General features: G+C 53.0%; 2 protein-coding genes, 1 long non-coding RNA gene and 1 pseudogene across 13 annotated transcripts in view; 2 read left to right on the forward strand and 2 right to left on the reverse strand.

Moving 5' to 3' along the window:
* INPP5K (inositol polyphosphate-5-phosphatase K) overlaps window positions 1-8288 on the forward strand; it is an 18175-nt gene extending 9887 nt beyond the window's left edge. For 2 of the 3 annotated variants that reach the window (XM_016138949.2, XM_016138951.2), the window contains 5 exons: window positions 4951-5137; window positions 6021-6158; window positions 6422-6505; window positions 6672-6776; window positions 6956-8288. In XM_016138949.2, the coding sequence (XP_015994435.2) occupies window positions 4951-5137; window positions 6021-6158; window positions 6422-6505; window positions 6672-6776; window positions 6956-7015 (574 nt within the window). In that variant the 3' untranslated portion in view covers window positions 7016-8288. The remainder of the gene's footprint in view (window positions 1-4950; window positions 5138-6020; window positions 6159-6421; window positions 6506-6671; window positions 6777-6955) is intronic. The other variant, XM_016138950.2, reaches the window with a different exon arrangement.
* LOC107507728 lies at window positions 1940-11785 on the reverse strand. Of its 2 annotated transcripts, XR_004951621.1 has the most exons (3): window positions 11573-11785; window positions 11095-11151; window positions 1940-10550 (listed from the first exon to the last, which is right to left on the reverse strand). It is a non-coding gene; the product is annotated as an uncharacterized LOC107507728 (long non-coding RNA). The 2 variants fall into 2 exon arrangements; XR_004951620.1 differs by having other exon boundaries at window positions 1940-11151.
* The window catches only part of MYO1C (myosin IC), a 21191-nt gene continuing 7850 nt past the window's right edge, over window positions 10249-23589 (forward strand). Inside the window, exons 1-15 of one of the 8 annotated variants that reach the window (XM_016138945.2) lie at window positions 15844-15969; window positions 16996-17032; window positions 17316-17471; window positions 17598-17713; window positions 18303-18501; window positions 18581-18661; window positions 20026-20205; window positions 20279-20377; window positions 20584-20697; window positions 20781-20852; window positions 21267-21386; window positions 21510-21592; window positions 21813-21918; window positions 22032-22112; window positions 22411-22502. In XM_016138945.2, coding sequence (XP_015994431.2) covers window positions 17346-17471; window positions 17598-17713; window positions 18303-18501; window positions 18581-18661; window positions 20026-20205; window positions 20279-20377; window positions 20584-20697; window positions 20781-20852; window positions 21267-21386; window positions 21510-21592; window positions 21813-21918; window positions 22032-22112; window positions 22411-22502 — 1469 coding nt within the window. In that variant the 5' untranslated portion in view covers window positions 15844-15969; window positions 16996-17032; window positions 17316-17345. Of the gene's footprint in view, window positions 10531-11341; window positions 11458-11517; window positions 11537-14214; window positions 14501-15841; window positions 15979-16576; window positions 17033-17315; window positions 17472-17597; window positions 17714-18302; window positions 18502-18580; window positions 18662-20025; window positions 20206-20278; window positions 20378-20583; window positions 20698-20780; window positions 20853-21266; window positions 21387-21509; window positions 21593-21812; window positions 21919-22031; window positions 22113-22410; window positions 22503-23589 lie in introns of those variants that run through there. The other 7 variants (XM_016138941.2, XM_016138948.2, XM_016138944.2 and 4 more) reach the window with 7 other exon arrangements.
* On the reverse strand, window positions 19009-19127 carry LOC118604591 (annotated as a pseudogene).

Here is a 23589-nt window from a genome sequence, read left to right on the forward strand (position 1 = left end):
GGTCATGGCTAGGGCAACATACACAAGAAGAGGCTATGAACACTGGAAACAGGGTCCAGCCTGGGTAACAGCGAGCTAGAAAGGAGGTAAGAGGGCAGGCTCCAGCTGGCCCAGGTCCACAGCTGTAGAGAGGCTGCCAGTCTCCCCAGCCAACCATTGGAAATGAGAGTCACAGAAATTGTAAGGCCCTGGTGGGACAAACTGGGGCCTTGGGGGATGGGACCCTTCACCAATTGACTTTAAAACCTCACTTGCCAGCAGGAAGAGAGCTACTGACAGACCATGTAGCCAGGTGTCTCTTTGCCACCACCCCCAGGTATGATAGGGAAACCACCAGGAGACTGGAAATGTTTGTAAACAGCTGGATCTAGGCTGCAGTTGGCAGGGACTGAGATTGGGTAAAGAAGCTCAGAAATGTTAAAGGACTTTCTCAAGTGGTTCAGCTAGTGATGATGGAGCCAGAGCTCAGACCTGATTCTCTGGACTGGAGTCTGTCACTCATGATGCTTTCCTCTAGCCCATAGTACCTCCGAATTCACAGTTAGTTTTGCCAGCAGCAGCAAAAAGGAGGGCAGGATCAGGACAGCAAAGACTTGCTATGGAGGAGGCAGATACTTAATTTCCACACAATAGATACAATCCACATTGTGATTGACCACTTTTTATTGCCAGACATTGTGCAAAGGGCTTTGCCTGCATCACTTAATTAGCATCATATCCTCCTTAGGTAGACAGTGTTTTTATTAACTTTTTACAAAAAAAAAAAAACTGAGTCTTGGAATACCTAAGATAGTATCAGAGTAAGTGATCAAGCAAGAATTTGAACTTGAGTCTATGTGACTACAAACCCATGCATTACCCCTTGCTTGGATCCCAGGAGATGAAGGAAGGTCTGAACAGGAACAGGGGACATTACAGGGGGACATCATAACTGAAATATCGCTCATTGGGGCCAGGGTCCAGAGGCAGCTGGGAGTTCCTGCAGTGGCTGGAACTTCAGCCCCACATAGGTAGCAGAAATATTCTTTCTAATCATACTGGTATTCATCCTTGAAAACCAGTTCAGACATCATCTCTACTAAAAAGCCTTCCCTGACCTACCCTTCCATCTCACTGAGAATTCTCTCCTGCCCTTATGCTGCCACAAGCCTTGTACACACCAGGCTTTCAGTGTTGCTTTTAAGACAGTGTGCCTTTCTGGCTGTACTGTGACCGCCTGGAGTAAAGACTGGATCTGATTTATGACCATTCCCAGGTGGTAACATAGTACCAGACATATGTTTTCATTGGGAGCCTGAGAGGACAAAAGGAAAAGCTGCGGTATTTAAGGAGCAGCCATTCTAGTAGAGGGACCCACCCCTGGCAAGAGATCCAGATACACACTGTCAAGTCCAAGAGCTGGCCAATAGAAGGTTCCAGAACTCTGTGGAAGTGCCGAAGGCAGTTGAAGTGAATGGTAAGGAGGCAGGCAGCTGAAGCCAGGAAGAGTCCATCAAAGTTGTCAAGGAGATGGCTGAGTTTGGCAGAAAGGGCAGGCATTTGATCAGTCAGCACTGACAAGAGGCACCTTGAGTAGAGCCTGACCCAGCCATACAAAGTGACTGTGCAGAGCATGGGACACAGCTTTGCTCAGCCATGACAGTGTCTCTGAGCCAAGATGTAATGAGAACTTGAAGTCAGCTCCATTACAGAAGAGGTGAAAGGGCTGAGGGCAGGAAATCCTGTTAAAGTCAGGGATTGCAATGGGGTTTCATTACATGAACCCAGTCAGCCTCTCTGCTAGAAAACTCATGTCCAGAGTTCAATGAGACACTTAAAAGCCATTTACAGGGAGCCGAAGGGAAAAGTGCTCTCAGACTCAGAAATGGAAACACATCACTACTTTTGAGTCAGTAAATTGGCTCAGTTTTCTAGGCTCTTAAAGCAAGAGAATCTCGCAGAGAGCTACTTGGTTTTAATTTTGCAAAAGTAAAGACGTACTAATCTCCAGAAACAATTCTTGTATTCAGGTATGACCATTCAACCAAAAAGCATTAGCGAGGCCCTGTTCTATTTAACACACACTGTAAGACAGTTCTGGCTGCAGTGAATCAGCCACAATGGGGCAAGCTGGAGGAGACAGTGGAGTGCAGTGGAAAGGAGCAGGGGCTTCATAGTCGGCAGACCTGAGCAAGCATCTGGCTTCCACCTGGACCAGGTGACCTCTCTGGACTTCAGTCTCCTGTAGGAGAAAAATGTGACCTGTAACATTCTTCCAGTGTCAGAAGGATTAGAACAGTCTGTGAGACACCTGTCACAGTGCCTAATGCCTAGAAGGACCCCATGTTTAGCTGTATTACTATTAGGAATGGAGAACTGGGGGAATATATGTAATATTTAATTTGTACACACTTTTATTTTACACATTTGTTTCTTTTGCTCATCAAACAAGCTCCTTAAGGATCTTATCAGTTTCATTTATTGGATTCTCAGCTGGCCTAGAGTATAATAATGGCTCAGTAAATCTCATTGAAAGGCTTAGTACTACAGGTGCCCAGTGATGAGCCTGGACTAGGCCATGGAAAAGGAGGGAAGGGAGAGAGGCTAAGAGGTACTGAGGAGGAAGGAGAGACAGGCTGTGGTCAGGACTTGGGGAAGATCCTGATGTGACAGCAAGTCTGGGCTCTTAACTATAAAGGGGATTTGGGGAGGGGGACGGTTATAAAAGGAAGAATGATACATTCCGGTGGTTTATTACCAGGTTTTAGGCATTGCTAGGCACTGAATGTCCAAGGTTGGTTCAGAGATTCAGTGTCTGCAGTGTCTGGGATAGAAATAACCACATTCCGATGTCCTCTGAACACTCCTCAGAAGAGTGAACAGCTGAAACAAGCCAAAGAGGCCCAAGCAAATGTGGTTCAGCCAGTTACAGAAACTTCTTGACCACTCCCTTGATATACTTTAATGGACTTAATCCTCACAATGAGTCTTCCAAGTAACTACTGTTATCACCACATCTTACAGTTGAAGAGGCTGAGCCGGAGAGTGATGAAGTCACTTACCTAAGGGCACATAGCCTTTTTATTTTTATTTTTTTAACTATATTGGTTTATTATAAAAAGATGTAACTCAAGAACAGGCAGGTAGAAGAGATGCATAAGACATGGTATGGGGCACTTAATTAACCACATGTCTCTTAATGAACAGGGCAGACCTTCCTCAGCGGTCTCTGACTCTAGCATCAGAGTTCACCACTGAGACACCATTCAGCCTCTATTGCTAGAAAACTGCATACTGTTAAAGTGATAGCAGTATGTCAGAAATATTTATTTAAAATAGTAATTGAATAAAGCAGACAACAGAAATAGCATTGCAAACTGATTATAAGCATATTAAGCTGTATAAGCTTAGAAGGGCATTTTTGAGGAGAGAGATTGAGCTTGGGTTTTTTTAGTTTGGGTTCACAAGCAGTTGTCAAGTAGCTACTATGTGCCAGGCTCTGTAATAATGTTGAGGATACACTAGAGTCTCCAAGAGCCAGTGCTTGCCTTCCAGTTCACACACTAATTAATATGCTGATGGGAAACAGAAAACTACAATATAATGTAATTGCAAAAGTGCTGATGTAAATACTTTGTAAGAAGAAAGAGGTCAGGGACAGCTTTATGACAACGAATATTGGAATTGGACCTCTCTGTGTGTAGAAGGGTGTTCCAGTCAGCAAAAACTTCCAAAGTAAAGTTCCTGAGGCTTGAGAGAGTCACCAGGGTTGGGTGGAATTGGCAGTGGTAATAGATAAGGACAGGGGTATCAGATTCCTGAGCACCGTGAAATCCATACTTGGGGACCTGAGCTTTATTCTGGAGGCAATGAAGACTTCTTAAAGGTTTTAAAGTAGGGAATCATCTGACCAGGCTTTACTACTCTGTGAGTTCATTCAAAACCAAGGGGGAGGAACTTAGAAACAGCACCTGTTCCACCCCATTCTCAGACTCAGGGTCTGCATATGGAAGGAGGGGCCTGGGTGCCTAGTCCATCTTAGAGAATGCTCAGTAGCTGCTTGCACAGGGCTAGATTAAGAGTCAGAGACTTACCTATCTTGAGGCAACTATAGTTACCTAGGAGAAGAAAGCACTCTTGTCTCCAAGATTGTAGGTCCTCTCTCACGCTCCTAAGGGAAGCTGGTAATGAACCAAGTGGGAGGGCTCAGTTGACTCAAGAACAAAGAATTATAATAGGCGGTGTCTACAGAGAGCTCATTTTGTGCCAATCACTATGCTAAGCATTTTTTTGTGCTTTTTTCATTTAATCATCTCAGGAACCCTATAAGGTAACTATTGTTATTATCTCCGTTTTACAGATGAGGAAGCTGAGGCCTAAGAAGGATTGGCCAGTTGATTTAGAGCACATGCTCTGTGATCATGCTGCCTGGCCTTGAATCCTGGCTCCACCACTCAGACAGTAGCTGTATGACTTTGGGAAAGTTACTTCCCAACTAAGACTCAACCTCCCCACCTGTAAAGGGTGAAATAAACAGAACTGATTGCAGGCATGTAGTGAACATTCCCTAAATGCTTCCCTATCCTTTCCTAAGGTCACACCTTTGGTAAGGGAGGAGCCAAATTCCAGCTCAGGGTCTGTCTAACTCCAAAATCAAAACCTCTACTTCTTTGATCTGTTGCTTTTGTTCAAGAAATAGGAAAAGCTTTGAAATGGAATGTTTCTGAGTCACAATTTCATTCATAAAAATGTATTGTACTAAAGGCTTTTGGCTGAATCTGACAAAGACCAGCATACTTTTGATTCTGTTGGGCACTCTCCTGCTTGCTGACATGCTGTGTTCCAGTTCTGGCCCAGCAGGGCTCATGGCTTCTGATAAACCCCGGTGTTAGGGGCTCCAGCAAGCTCATGGGGGTACCTACAGCTCTCTTGCCAACCCTTTCTTCTCTCCCCATTCTTTCTCTTCCTCAGTGAGAAGAAACGCAAGCCTGCATGGACTGACCGCATCCTGTGGAGGTTGAAGCGGCAGCCCCATGCTGGCTCCTACACCCCCAAGCTGCCAGCCCCCAACTTCTCCCTGTCGTTGAAGAGCTACATCAGCCACATGATGTACACCATCAGTGACCATAAGCCTGTCTCTGGCACCTTTGACTTGGAGGTGAACTTCTGGGCTGCCTGGTACTTGGCAGAGGAGCAGCCATGCTGGGCCACATCTCCAAACCCTCCAGCCCTGGATTCTAATGTCAGTAGATCCCCCAGGGAATAGCTGTAGGAGGACATGATTGCCTTTCCTCCCAGGTCAGGTATCCCAGCTCTTCTTAGGAGCTGTTGATAGCTCTGTCAAAAATGTGTTCAAACCTTTTGTGAATAGGTTTCCATTTCCTCTTGGTCTGTCTCTTGGGGCTGAGTTCCATTATGCTTATTACCTACTCTGTGAAATAAGACTTCTTTTTATTTGTCCTGAACCTCTCTAGATCAGGTTGCAAAGGGAGCTCCCTCCATCCTTGTATTTCACCATCTAATGACCAAGGCAATATTAATCTTCAGGTTGCTGGCTGCCCTCAGCCTTCACCTTTTTATACTGGTTTGTCTGTCTATATCATTTGTTCCCTCCACATGCCTATAGCTGTTCTCACCAGAGGCATGCTCCCCCTGCAAAACTGAATTTGGGCCTTTGGGGTAGGAACCCTGGAGACCTGAGAGCAACTACCTGGCTTATTTCTTAAACCTGTCAACAACTCCCCCCAATTTCCCCCACTCTTGCCCCTCAGTACTGGGCTCTCTGCTTGGTTACTCACCTGGCCCTCAGCCACATCCTCCCTGGCAGGGCCAGCCACCCCTGACAAGCCTTTAGCCCTTTCCAGCTGGCCAGCCAAAATCTACTTTCTTCAGGAAACCTAGTGGTATTCTGTGCCCACTGCCCTAGTGCCCCTCCTTCCCTCTCTGACCCTGACTTGTTGAAATGGCACAGTAAGGACATTCGTCTCAGAGAAGAGAATGATGCTATGGATTTTCAACCCCCTTCCCATCCCTGTATGTAGGTGAAGCCAGTGGTATTTATCCCAATGATCACCCTGATGCATGAGGGCCTGTGGACCACGGAGAACGACATACTAATCAGCTACTCCTCAACCCCAGACTTCCTCAGCAGCCCCTGGGACTGGATTGGACTGTACAAGGTGATGTGATGGGTTAGGAAAGGAGTCCATGAGCTACACCCCTCTAGTTTATTCATCCTGAGGGCTCATGGAAGCTGGGCACAGAAACTGAAGAATGTATCTTCATTTATGCCAGGGGTCCTGGTCCAACTAGGGGCTGGCAATGAAGGGGAGGGGGCATCCAGTATGATGGCCAGACCTAGGAATGAGACCATCATCTTAGGACTTGCTATAGGTCCTGTGTCCTCCTAGACCACTGACCGCCCAATCCCCCCCTTACACAGGTGGGGCTTCGCCACATTAATGACTACGTGTCCTTTGTCTGGGTCGGGGACAACCAGGTCTCCTCCAACGATGGGCTGAACCAGGTACCTTCCCCACTTCCTGAGATAGGTATTCCACATCCCCAGCAGGTGGGCTTGCCTGAGTGCTCTTCTGTCTTCTGGAACAAACAGCTGAATAACTTGTTGCTGGAAGCTGGGTGGGACCCAGGGCCATGGAGCTGACCCCATTTCTGTCCATCCTCCCCGCCAGGTATATATCAACGTCAACAATATCCCTGAGACTGAGGATCAATTTCTACTCTGTTATTATAGTAACAGTCTACAGTCTGTGGCAGGGATAAGCAATCCTTTCAAGGTAAGGGATGCTAGTGGGGTAAGAGGAAAGGTACACAGAGGACTTGAGCTTGAGCCCCTCATCTGTTCCCTGAGGCCACAGGCCTAGGAGCACATCAGTTGGGGAATGGGAATAATGGAACAGTGCAGAGGAAAACCTGCTCTTGCTCCTTCCACTCACTGCCTATTTTATCCCTGCAGATCCAGCCTCGTGTCATCTTGCAGGAGGACCCACCGGGTGAAGCCCAACCACAGATCTGAGCCGGGATTAGAGGGAATCCAGGGCGGAGGCCAGAGCTGGCAGCCAGCTCTGCTTACCACTGCCAAGGAGTGGTAGGGGCCCGGCCCAGCCTAGCCCCCTGATGAGGCAGCAAGTATCCTTCACCTCCAAGGGGGAGCTCTAGCCACACACCTGTGCTCTCTCCAGTCCAGATCTCTGGAATTGGCCACTTAATTACAGGTTTTTATTGCTGAGATGTTAGTGAAACCAGCTAGTTTGTCAACAGTGAAGACCTGGGGACAGTACACCAGATGTGGGAAGGACCCTCCAGCTTGCATCTCATTTCTTGATTTTTCCCCACGCATATTTCCAGTCCTGCCCAAGCAGGCCTGCCAGGCACATGCCCCACCTGGCACAGGTCTGCATTCCTGTCACACCATCCTGGGCCTCAGGCTGCCTGGGAGGGGGAGATGCTCACATTTGTACAGGCTCCGTAGACTGGTTGGCACAAACAGCATCAGGTTCCAGGATCTTGGCATCTCATTGCCTGTCCTCCAGGGGGATGGGCAGAGTGTCTGGGATCCTTGCTTTGAGCAGAGCAGTCTGACTAAGTGGACAGGATGAAGGGGCCCCACTACCCAGGCTCTAATGTATGAGTTGTGGGCAGGTTGTTGGGTGTCTTTCTGCCTGCACCCCTTTCCCCTCATGGAATCTGACTCAGGAATTCCAGGGCCTAAGTAGAGAACTGGACCCAGGTTCACTTCTACTGGTGGGTCATGCACCATGCCCCCAACCTACCCTCTTGCAAAGGATTAGCAGGTGGTAGAGGAGCTGTGCCATAAATTTTTCCAGGATGATTTTTGCCCAGTCAGTCTCATCTGCCCCTACCCTTGCCTGTAGTCACTGACCAGAAACCTGCCCTCTCTCTAGACCACTCTGGGACCTAGACGTAGGGGCGCTCAAAGAAGAGAGCTGTAATCAAAATGTTTTGGAGAAATCTGGTCCTGGGGGTCTTCAGAGAGCATTCTCCAGGTGCTGTGTGGACATGGCTGTCCCAACTCCCACCACTTGCCTCCAGCTGCTGGTGACTCAGTGGCCCTTCTCCCAGGAAAAGACACCTCAGGGAGCCTGCTCTGTGACTGTCATGCCAATCGTACAACCTGAGACTGATAAACACTCCAGTTGCTCTACATTCTATACTCCATCCTCAGAAGCCATGTGTACCATCAAACTGTCCCCCTGGCTTCTGGTGGGCCATAGCTGTCTGTATTCTGTCTGTTATATTGGGGGATAATTAGAAACATGGCTTTTTCACTTGTGTGTGACTCCTTCATGATGATGGTGGGAAGGGGCACATGGTAATGGGCCCTTGCTAGACTCTAGACAAGGGCCTTGTAGATCCAGACTAGACTGTGTGAGTGGCAGATGTTGCCCTCATGGAAATTGAATGAGGGTCTGGGATGGTGGTCCTCTTGATCCCTGGCCCTCTCGAGGCTTGCTACCTATGCTATTGGTCCCCTAATTTACTCTGCTCTCATTGGCTTATCCCTCAGCCACCACTCCCTCACACCTTAGTCTTAAGCCTTGGTCCTGGGTTAAGCTATCCAAAAATGTCACCACCTTTCCTCCTGCCTCAGATCCCCCTACCCTGAAGTTCCCATGGTAACCTCTATCTTTGACTCCAATACACACACACATCTGAAGAACCTTGAACCCTTGTACTTGCCCACTTCATTCCTTCTCATATGCAACCATCATTGATGCCGCCACAGCACCCTTCATTTGACAAGACAAGGAAACCACAGCTCAGAAGTGGTGTGATTCTTTGGAAGTTACACATGCAGCTGTGGTATCATGTAGCACCAGAAATAGGAATTGGGTCGACCTGGGTTTGAGATTTCCATCTCTATCCACATAGGATTCTCAGTTGTCTGAAATACAAATAACATACCTATTCACAAGATTATTGTGAGAGAACAATTGTAAAAACAAAACAAAACAAAAAAACAAAGCAACACTACCTGTGACCTCCTGATTAATGTAGCGCTGAGGTTGCATCACAGAGCTCCTGATTCCAGGGGTGCCGCTTCTCCTGGTGTGGAGCACGTTTGTCTTCTGCATGTCCACCTGCCTTCCTCCCTTAAGTCTTCAAGTACCCCTACCCCTTCCTCCTGTTGTAGGGCCCCTCCCAGCCTGGCAAGGGTAAGTGCAGTAGTGATTGAGAGGCGGGAAGGGGAAAGGGAAGGGGGAGTGCTTTCCCTCCTCTTGGCCCCAGTCAGGATATGGCCGCTCTGGGCCCAGCCCTGACCCTCTAGATGGAAACAGGAAATATGTGAGACTTGGTGTGCGCTGGGTCTCAGTGCCTGGCTCCACGGCTGATAAGGGCCATTGTGTGGCTGCCGGGGATGAGCCTGCCCTGGATAGATGTGTTTCCCGAGGAAGGAAGGAAGCTTTGCCGGTCTTTCCTGGGCGGGGGAAGCTGTGAGAAGGGAAGGGAAGGGTGCCTGGAGGAAAATGCCTGCCGAAAGGGCTGTCAGGTCCAGTGCAGGCCACTGGACTCCACCCCTCCCATGCCAGCATTTACCTCTGGAAAGGTCACTTTCCCCCATCTACTTCTCCCTTCTCACTTCCTATAAGGAATGGCTGGAGACCCAAGGGCTCAGGCCAGGGAAGTGTCAGCTGTGATTTAACAATAAAGATAGATAAACAAGAACATTTGGGATGGGGGCGGGGGTGGTACCCTGAGGGTGCTAATGGAAATGTAAGAAACAAACAGCACTAAGGCTGCCCATAGAAGAAACTCAGGGACCCAACCTCCCAAGTGTTGAAGCTCAAGAGGAGGGTGAAACAGGGGGCTCCTCAAAGTGCCCTCCCGTCTCTCTAATCGACCCCATTTTCCCAACATGGCCAGCCCCCAGCAGCCCAAGTCCAAACTCAAGGGGCTTACCTGGCGCAGTAGGAGGCAGGCAAGCTGGGGGAGTGGGTGGGGCAGGCAGGAGGGGTAGTGCCTACTGATGGATTCCCTTGGCTTAGAGCAGGATATGCGTTCTGGTTTGGAGAGTGGTCTCTGTGTTCTCTAGCTGATACCAGTGAGTAGGCAAGGAGAGAAGCCCAGCCACGGAACTGGTGGGGAAAAAGGCCTCCTACCCTTTGTCCTGGAGCCTAAGGTCCCCCATGGGTGACTGCATCAGCTACTCTGGTTACCTGGGACAACAGGCATTTCCTCCATCCCTCAGCCCCTCCTCTTCCTGCCCCAACCCACTGGGCCAAGAGGCCTCCCAATCAGACCTGGGCTGCTCCAGCTGTGTCCTGAGGCACTGGACCAGGCACATCCCCTGGGGCTGGAGTTGAAGTTGAATCAAGTGACCATCCCAGTGTGAGACCAAATCCTGGCTCCAGGAGCAGCAAAAGCCTGTGGGCTGGCAGGCGGGCTTTTGCTCAGAGGCCTCAGCGCTCAGCAGGCTGGCTGTCCGCAGGCAGAATGGCACTACAAGTGGAGCTGATCCCCACCGGGGAGATCATCCGCGTGGTTCATCCCCACAAGCCCTGCAAACTTGTAAGCTGGGATGCCCTGGGCTGGGAGGAAGGGTGGCAGTGTCTCCCCAGGGCCCAGCAGCCCCACCTTAAGCAAACCCCTCTGGGAAGAAGTGAGCAGTGGGGACAGGTTCTAATCCTTGATGCAACAGGAATAGACTGGACGAGAAGGGTAAATGGAAGGAAGGAGTATGGTTTTAAGCGCACCACTAGGAGTAGTATTTGTCAAAGTGAGGATCTGGGTTTGAACCCCTTCCCTTCCTGCTCCCTGATCCTCAGAAGACTGGGTTATGAACTTGGGCATAAAAACACCTTGGTGACAGGACTGCTCTGAGGTCAAAGGACGAGTACATGTAAAGCTCCAGACGCATAGTACAGGCTCAGTTAATGCCTCCCCATTCCCAACGAACTGGGTCTGGCCAGCTCAGAGCAGTAGCGTGGGCTGGACAGAGGGTGAAAGGAGAGAAACAGCCACAAATGGGGAAGAGTCAACCAGGCCTGGTATGCAGGAGAGGGTCAGGTTTGCTCTGGGGATGCAAAGGGGCCCAGGATGGGGAGGGAGAACCCATCATGCGCACCCACCCACCTAGAACAACAGCGAGTGGGCCGGGTCTTCGCTGGAGGAGAGTGCCTGTGTGCGTTTCTGTGGGGGTGGAGGGGAGAGAATGAAAATGACTGTGACGCGCCTCGTCCCGGCTGCTGATTGAAGAGTGTGCGGCACCAAGTCTCGGCAGACGCGGGCAGGGTCCGGGGCTTGGGGCTTGGGGCTTGGGGCGGGGCAGGAGGGCGCGCGCGCACGCCCGGGTCTGAGCCCTGCCCGGGATGACGACAGGCAGCTGCCCGGCCCCGGGCGGGCCCTGGGCGGGGAGAGCGTGCCGGGACCGCGGACTCCGGAGCCGGCCACACCGCCCAGGCTGGCCCCCGCCCGCGAACACAAAGAGCAGAGCTGGTGGGTACGCTGGGAGCAGGGCGGGCAGCAGCCGCGTGGCCCCGAGAGGCCTTCGCAGGCGGGCGGGATGCGGGAAAAGGTAGGCTGCCAGACGCCGACCCAGGCCCAGAGCTACCGTGCGGGAGACAGAGGTCGTCAGGGATCTCTGGGACGGAGGGTCAGCTTGGGCCCTGTGCGGGGTCCCAGAATCCGGTGGCGCCAGGGCTGGACCTGGAGGCGACTTAGATTACTTGCGGGTAACGTGAAGGCGGAGAGGAGAGGCTGGGGTCGCCAGACCCAGGAACCCTTTCGCCGGTCTCTTCCTCTGGGTGTTCCGCAGAAGCCTCCCGAGCCCCGCCCCTTACCGCCGCACCCCTCCTCCCCCCGCCCTGGGACCAGCAGCGCCACCGGCCTCTGAGCGCGCCTGAGCGCGTGTGAGTATGGTAGATGGGGGGCTTCGAGATAAATTATGACTGGCTGGCCCACGGCGTTAGTTAGCTGCCGGCACGCTCTAGCCTCCTGCTCTCACTGCGGGCTCTGTGATTCATTCATTCACATAGGCGTCCCTGACCGGTTTTGAGCCCCCACTGAGCGGGGCTGGGTGTATGTCCCAGACAGGAGCAGTCTCCTGGGAGAGACTGACCAGGAAACCAGCGATTAGAGAGTAATGCCATAAAGAGAGGGCTGTGTGTTGGGGGTAGTCAGGAAGGGGTTCTAGAGGAGGTGATACCTGAGCTGAGTCTTCAAGGATGTAGGGGAAGTCAGTAGGGGAGGGGATGCATGCACAAGGCCAAGGAAGCTGCAGGTGCAAAGGCAAGAAGCTTAGAGAGCCCCCTAAGGCTGGTGGCAGGGGCCGAAGTAGCTCATTCTGGCTGTGGTGAGGGAGGCATGGGGAGAGAAGGGGTTAGAGAGGGCCACCCCTGTGGTCACACAGGAACATAACAGCAGCAGGGTAAACTGAGGACAGAGGGGGCCACTGGAGTCTATGTGCAAGGGCCTGGCAAGAAGTAGTGGGTGTGTAGTACAGGCCTGGCACATGGACCATGCCCTGTAAACTTTCACTCTATTAACATGAGATTAATTGATCTGATTGCAATTGTAAATACCATAGGCTGCTCTGGGAAAATGGATTAAAGGCAGGAAGGCCAGTTTGTAAGCTACTGCCAGGTCCAGAAACAGAGCAGTGATGGTGGAGCACAGATTTTCGCAAGTGGTGACTCTTTTTGTGTGAGGAGTGAAGGGAGGGAGGAGAGCAGGCCTTTTGATGCCAGGTGATGAGTAGCTGGAGGTGCCTTCCTCCTCTCTACATACAGGATATTGAACAATGAGAGTAGATTAGGGGGCATGGTACTCTGTTTACTTCTGCTGGACCCCCAGGCAGAGGTGTCTGGCAGGCCAAAGGCCCATGGTTCTAGAGCTAGAGAGCATAGCCCTTGACTAGAGGTCTGTGAGCAATTAGGTAATGCCCCTAAGTCACCACCATTTCTCCTCATTCCCCCTCACAATTCCCTCGAGTTTGGAACAGTCCTTGGTGAGGCAGCCTGGGCCCAGACCTAAGCTGTCTGATGAATATAAATTTGCACCTATTCTGTTCCCAGAACTGCACTGCAGGTGAGATAGCCTATGGTTTTTTGCACTGCGCCAGTGATCTGGGGGTCCTTAGAACACCATTTCCAGACTCACCTGGCCCTGTGTTGGGGGAACATTTGAGGCTGTCCATTGTCCTCCCCACTCCTCCTAAGATCAGACTTGGGGCACTTGGTCCACAGTAGGTAAATGGCACTGGATGACCCAGATCTGCTGGGACCGCCCCATCGCCACCTCTATTGGAAACATCTCCCCAAGTGGGAAGAGACCCAGAGGCAGCCTTAGGAAATAAGTCCTAGGTCACTCAGGGGCCATGGCTACACCCCAGCCTTCAGCCAGCCCCTAGGTCCAGGGCCATGCTAGTGGCCCAAAGACCATGACTTACACTCCAGAACTGCTACTCCTAAGGCCCACCTGTCAATAGTCACACAATAATGACAGGGTTGTGTACTGAGCACTGCAGTCACGGGGTCACTGAGAAAGGTCACATCTGTTAACCTTTACAAGAAAAGCTTGGAAATCCGCCAGCCCTAGGCTATCTATGCTCCCTCAGAATACTGAGCGCTAGAATTCCCTATTCCATTCCCACCCTTCCTTTTACTAGTCCTGAGATCTTAAGTCATTCACCTGCCCAGGCCAGTTCCCCGTCCATATAACGGGAGTAACAATACAGACTTCTGGCTTGACTGCGGACATTGAAGGGCGTACCGTAAGACAGCACTCAGAACGCAGAAAGCGTCTGGCGCTGCAGCCTTCGTCGCGGTGTCTCTCACCCTTCGTTCTTCGCCTCCCTACCCCCTCTCCCCGGCTAGCGCTTCCTTCCAGGGAGGCGGGGAGGACCGGGCCGGTGGGGGCTCCTGGGGGATGGGGCTGGCCCTCAGGCACGCCAGGCTGCGGAGACGCCCCCTCCTTCCGCCGCCGGGCGGTGGCTGCGGGGGCGCCAGCGAGCATCTAGGGAATGCGGCGGTGCCGCTCGCGGTGCTGGAGCGGGGGGAGGGGGTGGCCGGCCGGACCTCTCCGCACACGGATTCCCCTCATTCCAGACGCCTGACGGTGCCATGGGTTGAGAGGGCACTGCGGCCACGAGGCTCCTCCCGCTCTCTGGCTCCTCCCCTGGGGTCCCCGAACCCCGTCCCCGCTTACCGCACGGGGCTTCCCTCCTCTTGGGGCTCGCTCGACCCCCTGTCCTCTAGTTTTCAAAGGCGCTCCCCACCCTGAGTGTGCTGGAGGCCAAGTCCGCCGCTGCCGCTCCCTCTGGAGTTTAAACCCAGGAGTCTGGCGGAGAGAGTCTCCTCCCGCCGTCAGCCCGCCTCTGCCGGTGGCGTTTCAACCAACTCACTCTGCGCTCCTATCCATCTCCCAGCTGCACGCGGTAGCACCCAGTCCCCTTGCCCCCTCCAGAGGGCTCCATCTTCCAGCTGGCACCTGCCCCGCGGGTCCCCCGGGTCGCGGCTTCGGCGGGGCTATTGTTCTTGAGGTAATGGGCCTTCCCCACGAGACGGCAGCCCGCACCTGCCTCAGCCTCCTCCGGGAGCCCGGGTCCGAGGGTGGGGCGCGCTGGGGCTTTGGGTCCCATCTCTGCCTTCTTTTCCCTACGACAAGTCAGCGCCCCTCGTACTGTGCTTCAGGTTCCTTATCTGTCCTGAGAGCTCTTTGTAACTGGCATACACGCCCGAGCGGCTTTCCCCACTAGATAAAAAGTCAGGCCCTCTTAGTAGGTCTGTCCGAAGCACGTGTGGAATGAATGTCCGGCCAAAAGAGGGAAGTGGTGTTTACTGATGGTCTGGGAGGTGCTTTAGCGCTGTATCTTAGCCTTCTCTACAACCCTTTTAGACGGATATTAGCTTCATTTTAAGGATGAAGAAGAGGATCCGAGGAGTTAAGTGACTTGCTCGCAGTCATACAGCTTTAAGAAGTAGCCCAGCTTTTTGCAAGCACTAGCTATCAACACCCTACCAGCGGTGGCATCTGAGCTAGAGTTCGCCCCTCAGGCTGATGCTTCACAAGAACCCAGCGCGATTGGAGCTGCTGGGGGCTGGTTTGGGAGAGGGAGGGTATCCTGAACAGGAAGTACGGAGGGATCCAGAGGGACCAGAGAGGGAGGCCCCCTCCAGAGGAGGAGGAGCGATGAGGAGATCCTGGGCCACAGAAGCCCTGGTTTGGGTATCCAGGATAGCGGAGAAGGGTACTGTCCCGAAATGCTTAAAATCGGACGTGGGTTTCCCAGATAGGAAACCGAGACCTCCATAGGGGCCGGGCACACACCACTCTTGGCAAAGGCGCTCTGTGCTGACGCAGGACACTAAAATGATTTGGGGGGGCTTAAAGACGCAGGGCGCCTCCCCCCACCTCCGCCCCATCCAGAGAGGGTAAGGCGGTGGACAGAGTCCCGCACCCAGGCTCCGCCCGCCTGGGCGCGCCGGCCGTATTTGGACATTAAGTTCTATTTTTAACTTTGCCAGGACTCGAGGTTGGGGGGAGGGGAGGGAAATCCTGCTTCCTCCGCAACCCACCAGTCTCTGCCCTCGTACCGCGCCTGGCCTGGTACATAGTGTAGACACAAGCCCGGAAGTGAGTTCCGGGTCGGTGTAGACGCGGCGGCCGCGCGGGTTCCGGGCCCCACCCTGGAACCAACGACGTCCCTCCTGGAAAACCTGACTCAGGCGGAGCCCCTGCCTAGCGGGGAGCCCCGTCGTGAGCCCCGCCCCGAGATCACCCTTAGTTCCTACCCCATCCCCCAACTGCAGGGGGACCCCGGAGTCCGAGCCCGGAGGGAGGCGGGCGCGGCCGGCGAGTCCCGCGCTTGGGAGGCTCTCGCAGGGGGCGGTGCGGGGGGCGGGCCGGCCCCTCCCTCGCTGACGCCGCCACCGCCGAGCTCCGGGCGGAGAGCACCGGCAGCGGAACTGGGCGCCAGGCCGGCCGGGCAGGATGCGCTACCGGGCGTCGGTGAGCGAGGTGGGGGCAGGGCGGGGGGTCCCGGGCGTCCCTCCCTGCCTGGCGGCGCCGCCTTGGCCCCGCCAGGAAGCGGGCGCGGCCCAGGAATTTCGGGTGGAAAAACGTCCCGGAAAGTTGCAGAGGGAGGAGGCCGAGGGAGGGAGGGCCGCGGGGCGCGCTGACCTGGGGCGCGTCAAGTAGCCCTTGGGGAAGACTGAGCTCAGAGGCCCATTACCCAGAGGGCGTAGGGGGCGGGAGCTTCGGCCGGATTTGCCAGCAGCTTCAGGACAGAATGGGATGGGGGGTACTGAGGGACAGGCCAGGGAGAGGCAGGCCGGGTCAGACCAGGATGGGAGCCCCGGGCCAGAGATCTGGGCGGTCTGTGGTTGGAAAAGACCTGGGAGCCTCTTTGGGATCTATACCTCCCTCCTACCACCGCCACCTTGCTCTTCTCTGACACTCGGTGTCAATTTTCTAGAGCACCCAGATCTCTTTTGAAGAGTATGGGGCAGAGTGAAAGTCTCGTTGAGCCTGTCCCTCTCCGGTGGGCCTGGAAAGTAGCTGGGCTTTCCCTGGTAAATCCCCCACCCCTTTGAGGCCTCTCAGGGCTCTCAGTGAAGGAGGGTGTCTGGGGAGCCTGGCAGTTGAGGAGGAGGGCGTGGCCCAACTATAGGAGGGAGGTTCCCCCTTTTGAGTCTAGCTGCTGCGAAGGAAGGCCCTCTGAGAGATCCCTCCCCTATGGCAGAGAGGGTGGCCTCTTGCTTGGTCCCTAGGCACTCTCCCCCTGGAGATTTTGGTGGATGGGGGTAGGAGAGATGGCTCAACCTGCCGTGGCAGAATTCACTCTGAGCCATTTGTCCTCCAAAACACCTGTCACACGTGGCTCAGAGCTAAGTGACCTGAAGTCAACTGTTCTAATTCAACTCCTCCTCCTTGAGGCGGAAGCAACCCTGAAAGAGGAGGGGATTTGTCCAAGGTCAACAGAGCTTTTTTCCAGGAGTTCCGTCTCATGACCCCTCTTTCTCTACACAAAACTAGCATCTCCCTGGATTCGGTGACTTTGCTCCCATGTCCTGTAAGTCCTTTATGCTCCAGTGTCCTGTGTCCAGGTCCCATATGCCCCTTAAGGGCTCTGTTCTGTGTGACCAGTGTCCTCAGTGTTCCATGTGCCAGCTTCCTGTGATCCAGGCCCAATGTACAATGTCTGTCTTCTGGATGTTCTGTGTCCTGCGTCCAGATCTCCTATGTCCACCTGCCCCTGGTTGCCCTTTCAATCCTTCAGGCTGTGGTGGAGGGGGAGAAGTGGCCTTACCTTACCCTGCTGGCCCTGATCCTCTCCTGTGGCCCATTTCCAACAGGCCCTGGGCAGTGACGGAGTACGGGTGACCATGGAGAGTGCACTGACCGCCCGCGACCGAGTAGGGGTACAGGATTTCGTGCTGCTGGAGAACTTTACCAGTGAGGCAGCCTTCATTGAGAACCTGCGGCGACGGTTCCGGGAGAACCTCATTTACGTGAGGCTCAAGTGGGAAGGCAGTGGGGGGGGGTGCTGGGGAGAAAACAGAGGCAGGGCTGAGGGGAAAAGAGGGGTCAGGGGCCTCTGGGAGGAAATTCTGACTCTCCTCTTCTGATCCCCCCAGACCTACATTGGTCCAGTCCTGGTCTCTGTCAACCCCTACCGTGACCTCCAGATCTACAGCCGGCAGCACATGGAGCGTTACCGTGGCATCAGCTTCTATGAAGTGCCACCCCATCTGTAAGTGATACTCCCCATCCCCATCTGAGATGACCCCATGTCACCCTCACTCTAAAATAACCCCAGACCTCCCACTTTGGATGAATCACTATTCACATCTGTGAGGAATCCCACAATCCCTCACCCTTGAGTGACCCCACTCCCCACCCAAGGTGAATCACTCAACTCCTTCTGGGCAGACCCTCCCCAGCTCCCACTCCAACTCATACTCATGACTTATCCCCCAACTCTATGTGGCATGGCTTCCAACCTTAGCAACCCTCTGACCCCTACTTCCAAGAGACCTTTCAGCCCTACCTATGAGTGATCCCAACGTCCACCTGAATGATCTACAGCACCCCCACTCAGGAGTGATCCTTTCCATCTCCTATCTGAAAGTGACTCCATCCTCAACTGTGAAGGATCTCCTCTCACCTGTACCCTTGAGGGTCCCCTAGTCCCTGTCCTCAGAGGTACATACAGCTCCTATCCACAAGTGAACTCTGACCAGATATAGGAGTGGTCCCCCCTAAACTTTCCTGTGGGACGCCCATCACCTGCAGCTGCTCAGCTCCCTACCCCCAGAGCCTCTAATGAGCCTCTGTCCCAGGTTCGCGGTGGCTGACACCGTGTACCGGGCACTACGTACGGAACGCCGGGACCAGGCCGTGATGATCTCTGGGGAGAGCGGGGCAGGCAAGACGGAGGCCACCAAGCGGCTGCTGCAGTTCTATGCTGAGACTTGCCCAGCCCCTGAGCGAGGGGGTGCTGTTCGAGACCGGCTGCTGCAGAGCAACCCAGTGCTGGAGGTGAGAGGCCATCAGCATCTGAGGAGAGGGAGGGAAGCAGAGAGAAGGCCGGCAATCCTCATACCCCATCCGCTCTTAGGCCTTTGGAAATGCCAAGACCCTCCGGAATGATAACTCCAGCAGGTTTGGGAAGTACATGGACGTGCAGTTTGACTTCAAGGTACCTGAGGGTGTGTCAGGGCCAGGGGTGGGATTCTTATTCAGTAGGCACTTACTGGTCAGGTTCTCGGCACCTGTAAATATTTATTGAGCACCTACTATGTGCCAGGTGGTATCCCAGGTGCTGGTGCTATGTCAGTGAAACAAAACAGACAAAAATCCTGCCCTTGGTAGGGATAGACGATAAACAGAAAAATGTAATATAGGTGACAAGTGCCATGGGAAAAAAATAAAATGAGGTAGGAAGTGGGGGCAGTTGCTGTTTTATTTTATTTTATTCTTATCTTTGGTTGACCTCATAGAGTGAAGGAGGTTCTCAGCTTACAATCCTTTATTTTTTATTTTTTATGCCTGCAGCACCTGGTCTTCCTAGGTGGTCTCCCATCCAAGTACTAACCAGGCCTGACCCTGCTTAGCTTCCAAGATCAGACAGGATCGGGCTTGTTCAGGGTGACATGGCCATAGACCAGTTGCTGTTTTAAAGGTAGTTAGGGTAAGCCTCACTGAGGTGGCATTTTGGTAAAGGCTTGATGTAGACAGAGGAGCAAGCTGTGCAGATACCTGGGGGAGAGAGACCAGGTAAAAGGAATAGTCGGTGCAAAGGCCCTGAGGTGGGAGGGTGTTTGGCGTATTAAAGCAAGGAAGCCAGAGCATCTGGAGAAGAGAATGAGAGGTCAAAGAATAGGAGAAGAGACTAAATAGTGCAGGCCCTCGAGGGTTTCAGTAATAACTTTTATTTTTTAAACTAAGCGGAAGGTAGCCATCAGAGGATTTGGAACAGAAGTGTGTCATGATCTGACTTTCCTCCTAAAATGATTGTTCTGGTTGTTTTAGTGATGATAGATGGTTGAAGAACCACCAGGCCGAGCAGGGGAACCAGTTAGGAAGCTACTTTAATAATCATGGTGACATACGACAATGGCTGGGACCAGTGTGGTAGCAGTAGAGGTGGTGAGCAGTAGTTGAGTTCTGGAGGTTTTGAAGATTAAGGCAGCAGGATTGGTTCTCTGAATGTGAGGTGTGGGAAAAAAGGAGGCTTCCAGGAGGACTGCAGACTTCTTAGTCTAAATACCTAAGGTGGAGTAAACACTGACCAAGATGGAAGACATTCAGTGTAACTAGTCTGTGAAGATTAGGAGTTCAGTTTTAGGCCTTTTGAGTTTGAGATGCTTGTTGGACATCCAGGTGGAGCTGCCAAGTTGATAGGGTTGAATTTCCTCCTTTCTTAGCTGAAAAAAAATTGAGACTTGAGCCCATGCTGCTAGTGGCAGAGCTGGAATTAGAACCCAGGAATGCAGGGGAGAGAAAGATAGGCCCCATTCCCCAATCCCCCTGAGCAGTCGCCATGTCCTGTTCTGCCCACAGGGCGCCCCCGTGGGTGGCCACATCCTCAGTTACCTTCTGGAGAAGTCCCGTGTGGTCCACCAGAATCATGGGGAGAGGAACTTCCACATTTTCTACCAGCTCCTAGAGGGGGGCGAGGAGGAGACACTGCGCAGGCTGGGCTTAGAACGTAACCCCCAGAGCTACCTGTACCTGGTGAAGGTGAGTAGCTGGTGGGCAGGGCAGGTGAGGAGCACAGCACCAAGACTGGTACCCAGCTTTGCTCCTCCTACAGGGCCAGTGTGCTAAAGTCTCCTCCATCAATGACAAAAGTGACTGGAAGGTCGTCAGGAAGGCTCTGATGGTTATCAACTTCACTGAGGATGAAGTGGAGGTGAGACCTCTGCTGAGGACCCTCTCTTTCCTTCTGTCACTCCCTGAAATTCTCGATCTACTTTTATAACCCATTTCCCCTTAGATCTCCCTTCTCCTCTCAGATGCTTTACCCCTTAGTCCCTGCTCCATCTCACCATCGCTCATCACCCTCATGGAGCTCTCAGCCCCTCTTGTGACCCCCATCTGCCCCTGCCTGTCCCCCAGGATCTGCTAAGCATTGTAGCCAGTGTCCTGCATTTGGGCAATATCCACTTTGCTGCCAATGAAGAAAGTAATGCCCAGGTCACCACCGAGAACCAGCTCAAGTATCTGACCAGGGTGAGCAGGGTGAGCAGAGGGCAAAGGCAGAGCAGCTGGACAAGGGGGGCAGCACTCTCACGATTGCTCCCCTCCTTTGACAGCTCCTTGGTGTAGATGGCTCAACATTGCGGGAAGCCCTGACACATAGGAAGATCATCGCCAAGGGAGAGGAGGTGAGACCAAGCCTGTGCCTCAAGAGGTGAGGTGAGGGGTACAGGTGTTCCAGGGCAGCCCCAACTCCCATCATTGCCCCTTCCCTGGTCTGTTCAGCTGGTCTTCTCAGCAACGCTGGAAGGACATAGGCAGGCAGTTCAGAGAGGCACAGGGAGCTGGCCAAGGTCACAGAGGAAGAGAGTGATGGAATCAGGCTAGAACCAAGACTCCCACCTCTAGGAATGAGGCTTCTTGTCCCTGTGCCACCTTTCCTCTAGTGTGGCCTTGTGTTTTCCCCTGGTACCCTCACGCACCCCCCCAGGGGCAAGGACAGAGTAGTCATAGTTTCCCTGGTGTTCAGTGTGAGCCCAAAGGGGAGGGGCATGGGAAGGGGTCTTTGGTATCCACCTCCTTGACTCATGCTGTGTTTGCAGCTCCTGAGCCCTCTGAACCTGGAACAGGCCGCATATGCGCGAGATGCTCTTGCCAAAGCTGTGTACAGTCGCACTTTCACCTGGCTGGTCGGGAAGATCAATAGGTCGTTGGCCTCCAAGGTAAGGGCATGGCGCAGGCTGCTCCCAAGGCATCAAGGAGGGCAGTCCAGGGAAGCCTGGGGCTGGGAGCTGGAGCCTGGCAGACTTGGGGACCCATGCTTTTGGTTGAATGACTGGCCCTAGGACGCTGAGAGCCCCAGCTGGCGGAGTACCACAGTCCTTGGGCTCCTGGACATTTATGGCTTCGAAGTGTTTCAGCACAACAGGTCAGCACGCCTTTTCTCCCTTCCTGTCTCTTCTTCTGTCTCCCTGTTCTAGTCCCTCTCCTCTGTCCCCTTGCCTTTCTCATGCCAATGACTCTCCTAACCATCCTGGGTCATGCTTGGTGTTTCTTCCCTTAGCTGCTCAGGGGCCTCACCCATCTCCTTCTTGCTCCTGGTCCTATCCCCCTTTGAGCCACTATGGCCTTTTCTGCTTCCTTCACAGCTTTGAGCAGTTCTGCATCAATTACTGCAATGAGAAGCTGCAGCAGCTCTTCATTGAGCTCACCCTTAAGTCAGAGCAGGAGGAATATGAGGCAGAGGGCATTGCGGTGAGTACAGGCCTGCAAGTGTCCCCACATGCCATAGGGAGGCCAGGCTTCAGTCCCCCAAGGAGAGGTACTAGGACCCCATGATGAGTCCCTTCCTTTTCTATACCCCTCAGTGGGAGCCTGTTCAGTATTTCAACAACAAGATCATCTGTGATTTAGTAGAGGAGAAGTTCAAGGGCATCATCTCCATTTTGGTGAGTCCTCTGTTCCTCCAAAGCCTCATGTGGGGAGCAGGGTGGGAGGACGTCACTCCTTCCCCTTTTTTTCCTGGCCTGTCCAAAGAAGGCCAGAGTTTGGGGCTGAGCAGTGACAGGGCAGGGCTGTGCATGAAGGGTGAGGTGAGGTGCAAGCTGGGTCTGGAAGCTGTTTGTAGGAGGTCCCTATGATTTGCCCTTTTCCCATGAGTCTGTGCCTCCCACCATGGTGCCCCTAAATCTCCTGTGCTCTCCAGCCCCTCCCCCAATACATCCATCACTCTGTCACATCCCCCAGGACGAAGAGTGTCTGCGCCCTGGGGAGGCCACGGATTTGACCTTCCTGGAGAAGTTGGAGGACACAGTCAAGCACCATCCGCACTTCCTGACGTGAGTGAGGCTGCAGGGTTCACTTGGGGGCAAGAGCTCTTTTGGGGCAGAGCCTATGGAAGCCTGGGATCCCCCTACAATCATAAAACACCAGCCACAAGGAGGTGACCAGGGGAGGTACTAAGTTAAGGACAGGCACACAAAACCGCAGCTCACGGTACATCTACAAAGGAAAAAGCTAGGAGCATGGCTTTCTCCTTGTTCTTTTTTGAGAATGAAACTTGTTAAGATTTTTCAACTTCCTTATTTGGAAATTGCTTTTTATTTAAGGCATCCCCTAAAGCAGGGCAAGGGGAAAAGGAAACAAACCTCTGTGTCCCAGCTCTGTCCTGCATATTTTGTGCACATCATCTCTAACCAGAAGCAGCCTCTGAGGGAGGTATTCATGGTGCTGTCTCCTTTTTACTGAGGCTCAAAGAGAAGTCATTTGTCCAAGGTTATCTGTCACACATCTAGTAAGTTGCAGAGCAGGAAATAGTAAGTCCCAGAGCTGTGAATGCAAACATCCTGAGTATTTTTGCTTAATAGTACATTAAAACCCTTTTCCTGGTGGATGGCTCCATAGTGTAGTGGTTAGCAGCCCTGCTTTACATGCAGAAGGTCTTAGGTTCATGCCCCAGGTGGGTTTGTGCCCCAGGTGGAGCCACAGACCATGCCCCAGGTACACCAGGCCTCCCGAGTGCCCTGGGGCGGCCCCAGGTGCATGCCTGAGTGTGTGGGAGGAGACTTTGCCTTCAGAGATCCAGTTCTTAAGGGGAAACAACAATATCCATAGGTCAGGGGTGGAAGTGGGGCGGCGGGGAGTTGATTAAAGAGGGGGCGGGGAAAAAACCCTTTTCCTGCTTATAAAAATAATGTTGCTCATTAGAGAAAAACTGGAATGTGCACAAAAGCCACTGCAGTTCTGTCACCCATAGGTCATCACTGTTAACAATTCAAAGCATTTCCTTCCTGTCTTTTTCTATACATTTTTTTCATAGTTGAGAACTTACTGTGTACAGCAGGTCCTCGAATAACTTCATTTCATTCAACATCATATTATAATAACGTTGATGAGATGGCGTAGGCACTTAACTCTTGTTTATAT

The sequence above is a fragment of the Rousettus aegyptiacus genome, unplaced genomic scaffold, assembly GCF_014176215.1.
Source record: "Rousettus aegyptiacus isolate mRouAeg1 unplaced genomic scaffold, mRouAeg1.p scaffold_m13_p_6, whole genome shotgun sequence".
Taxonomy (NCBI): domain Eukaryota; kingdom Metazoa; phylum Chordata; class Mammalia; order Chiroptera; family Pteropodidae; genus Rousettus; species Rousettus aegyptiacus.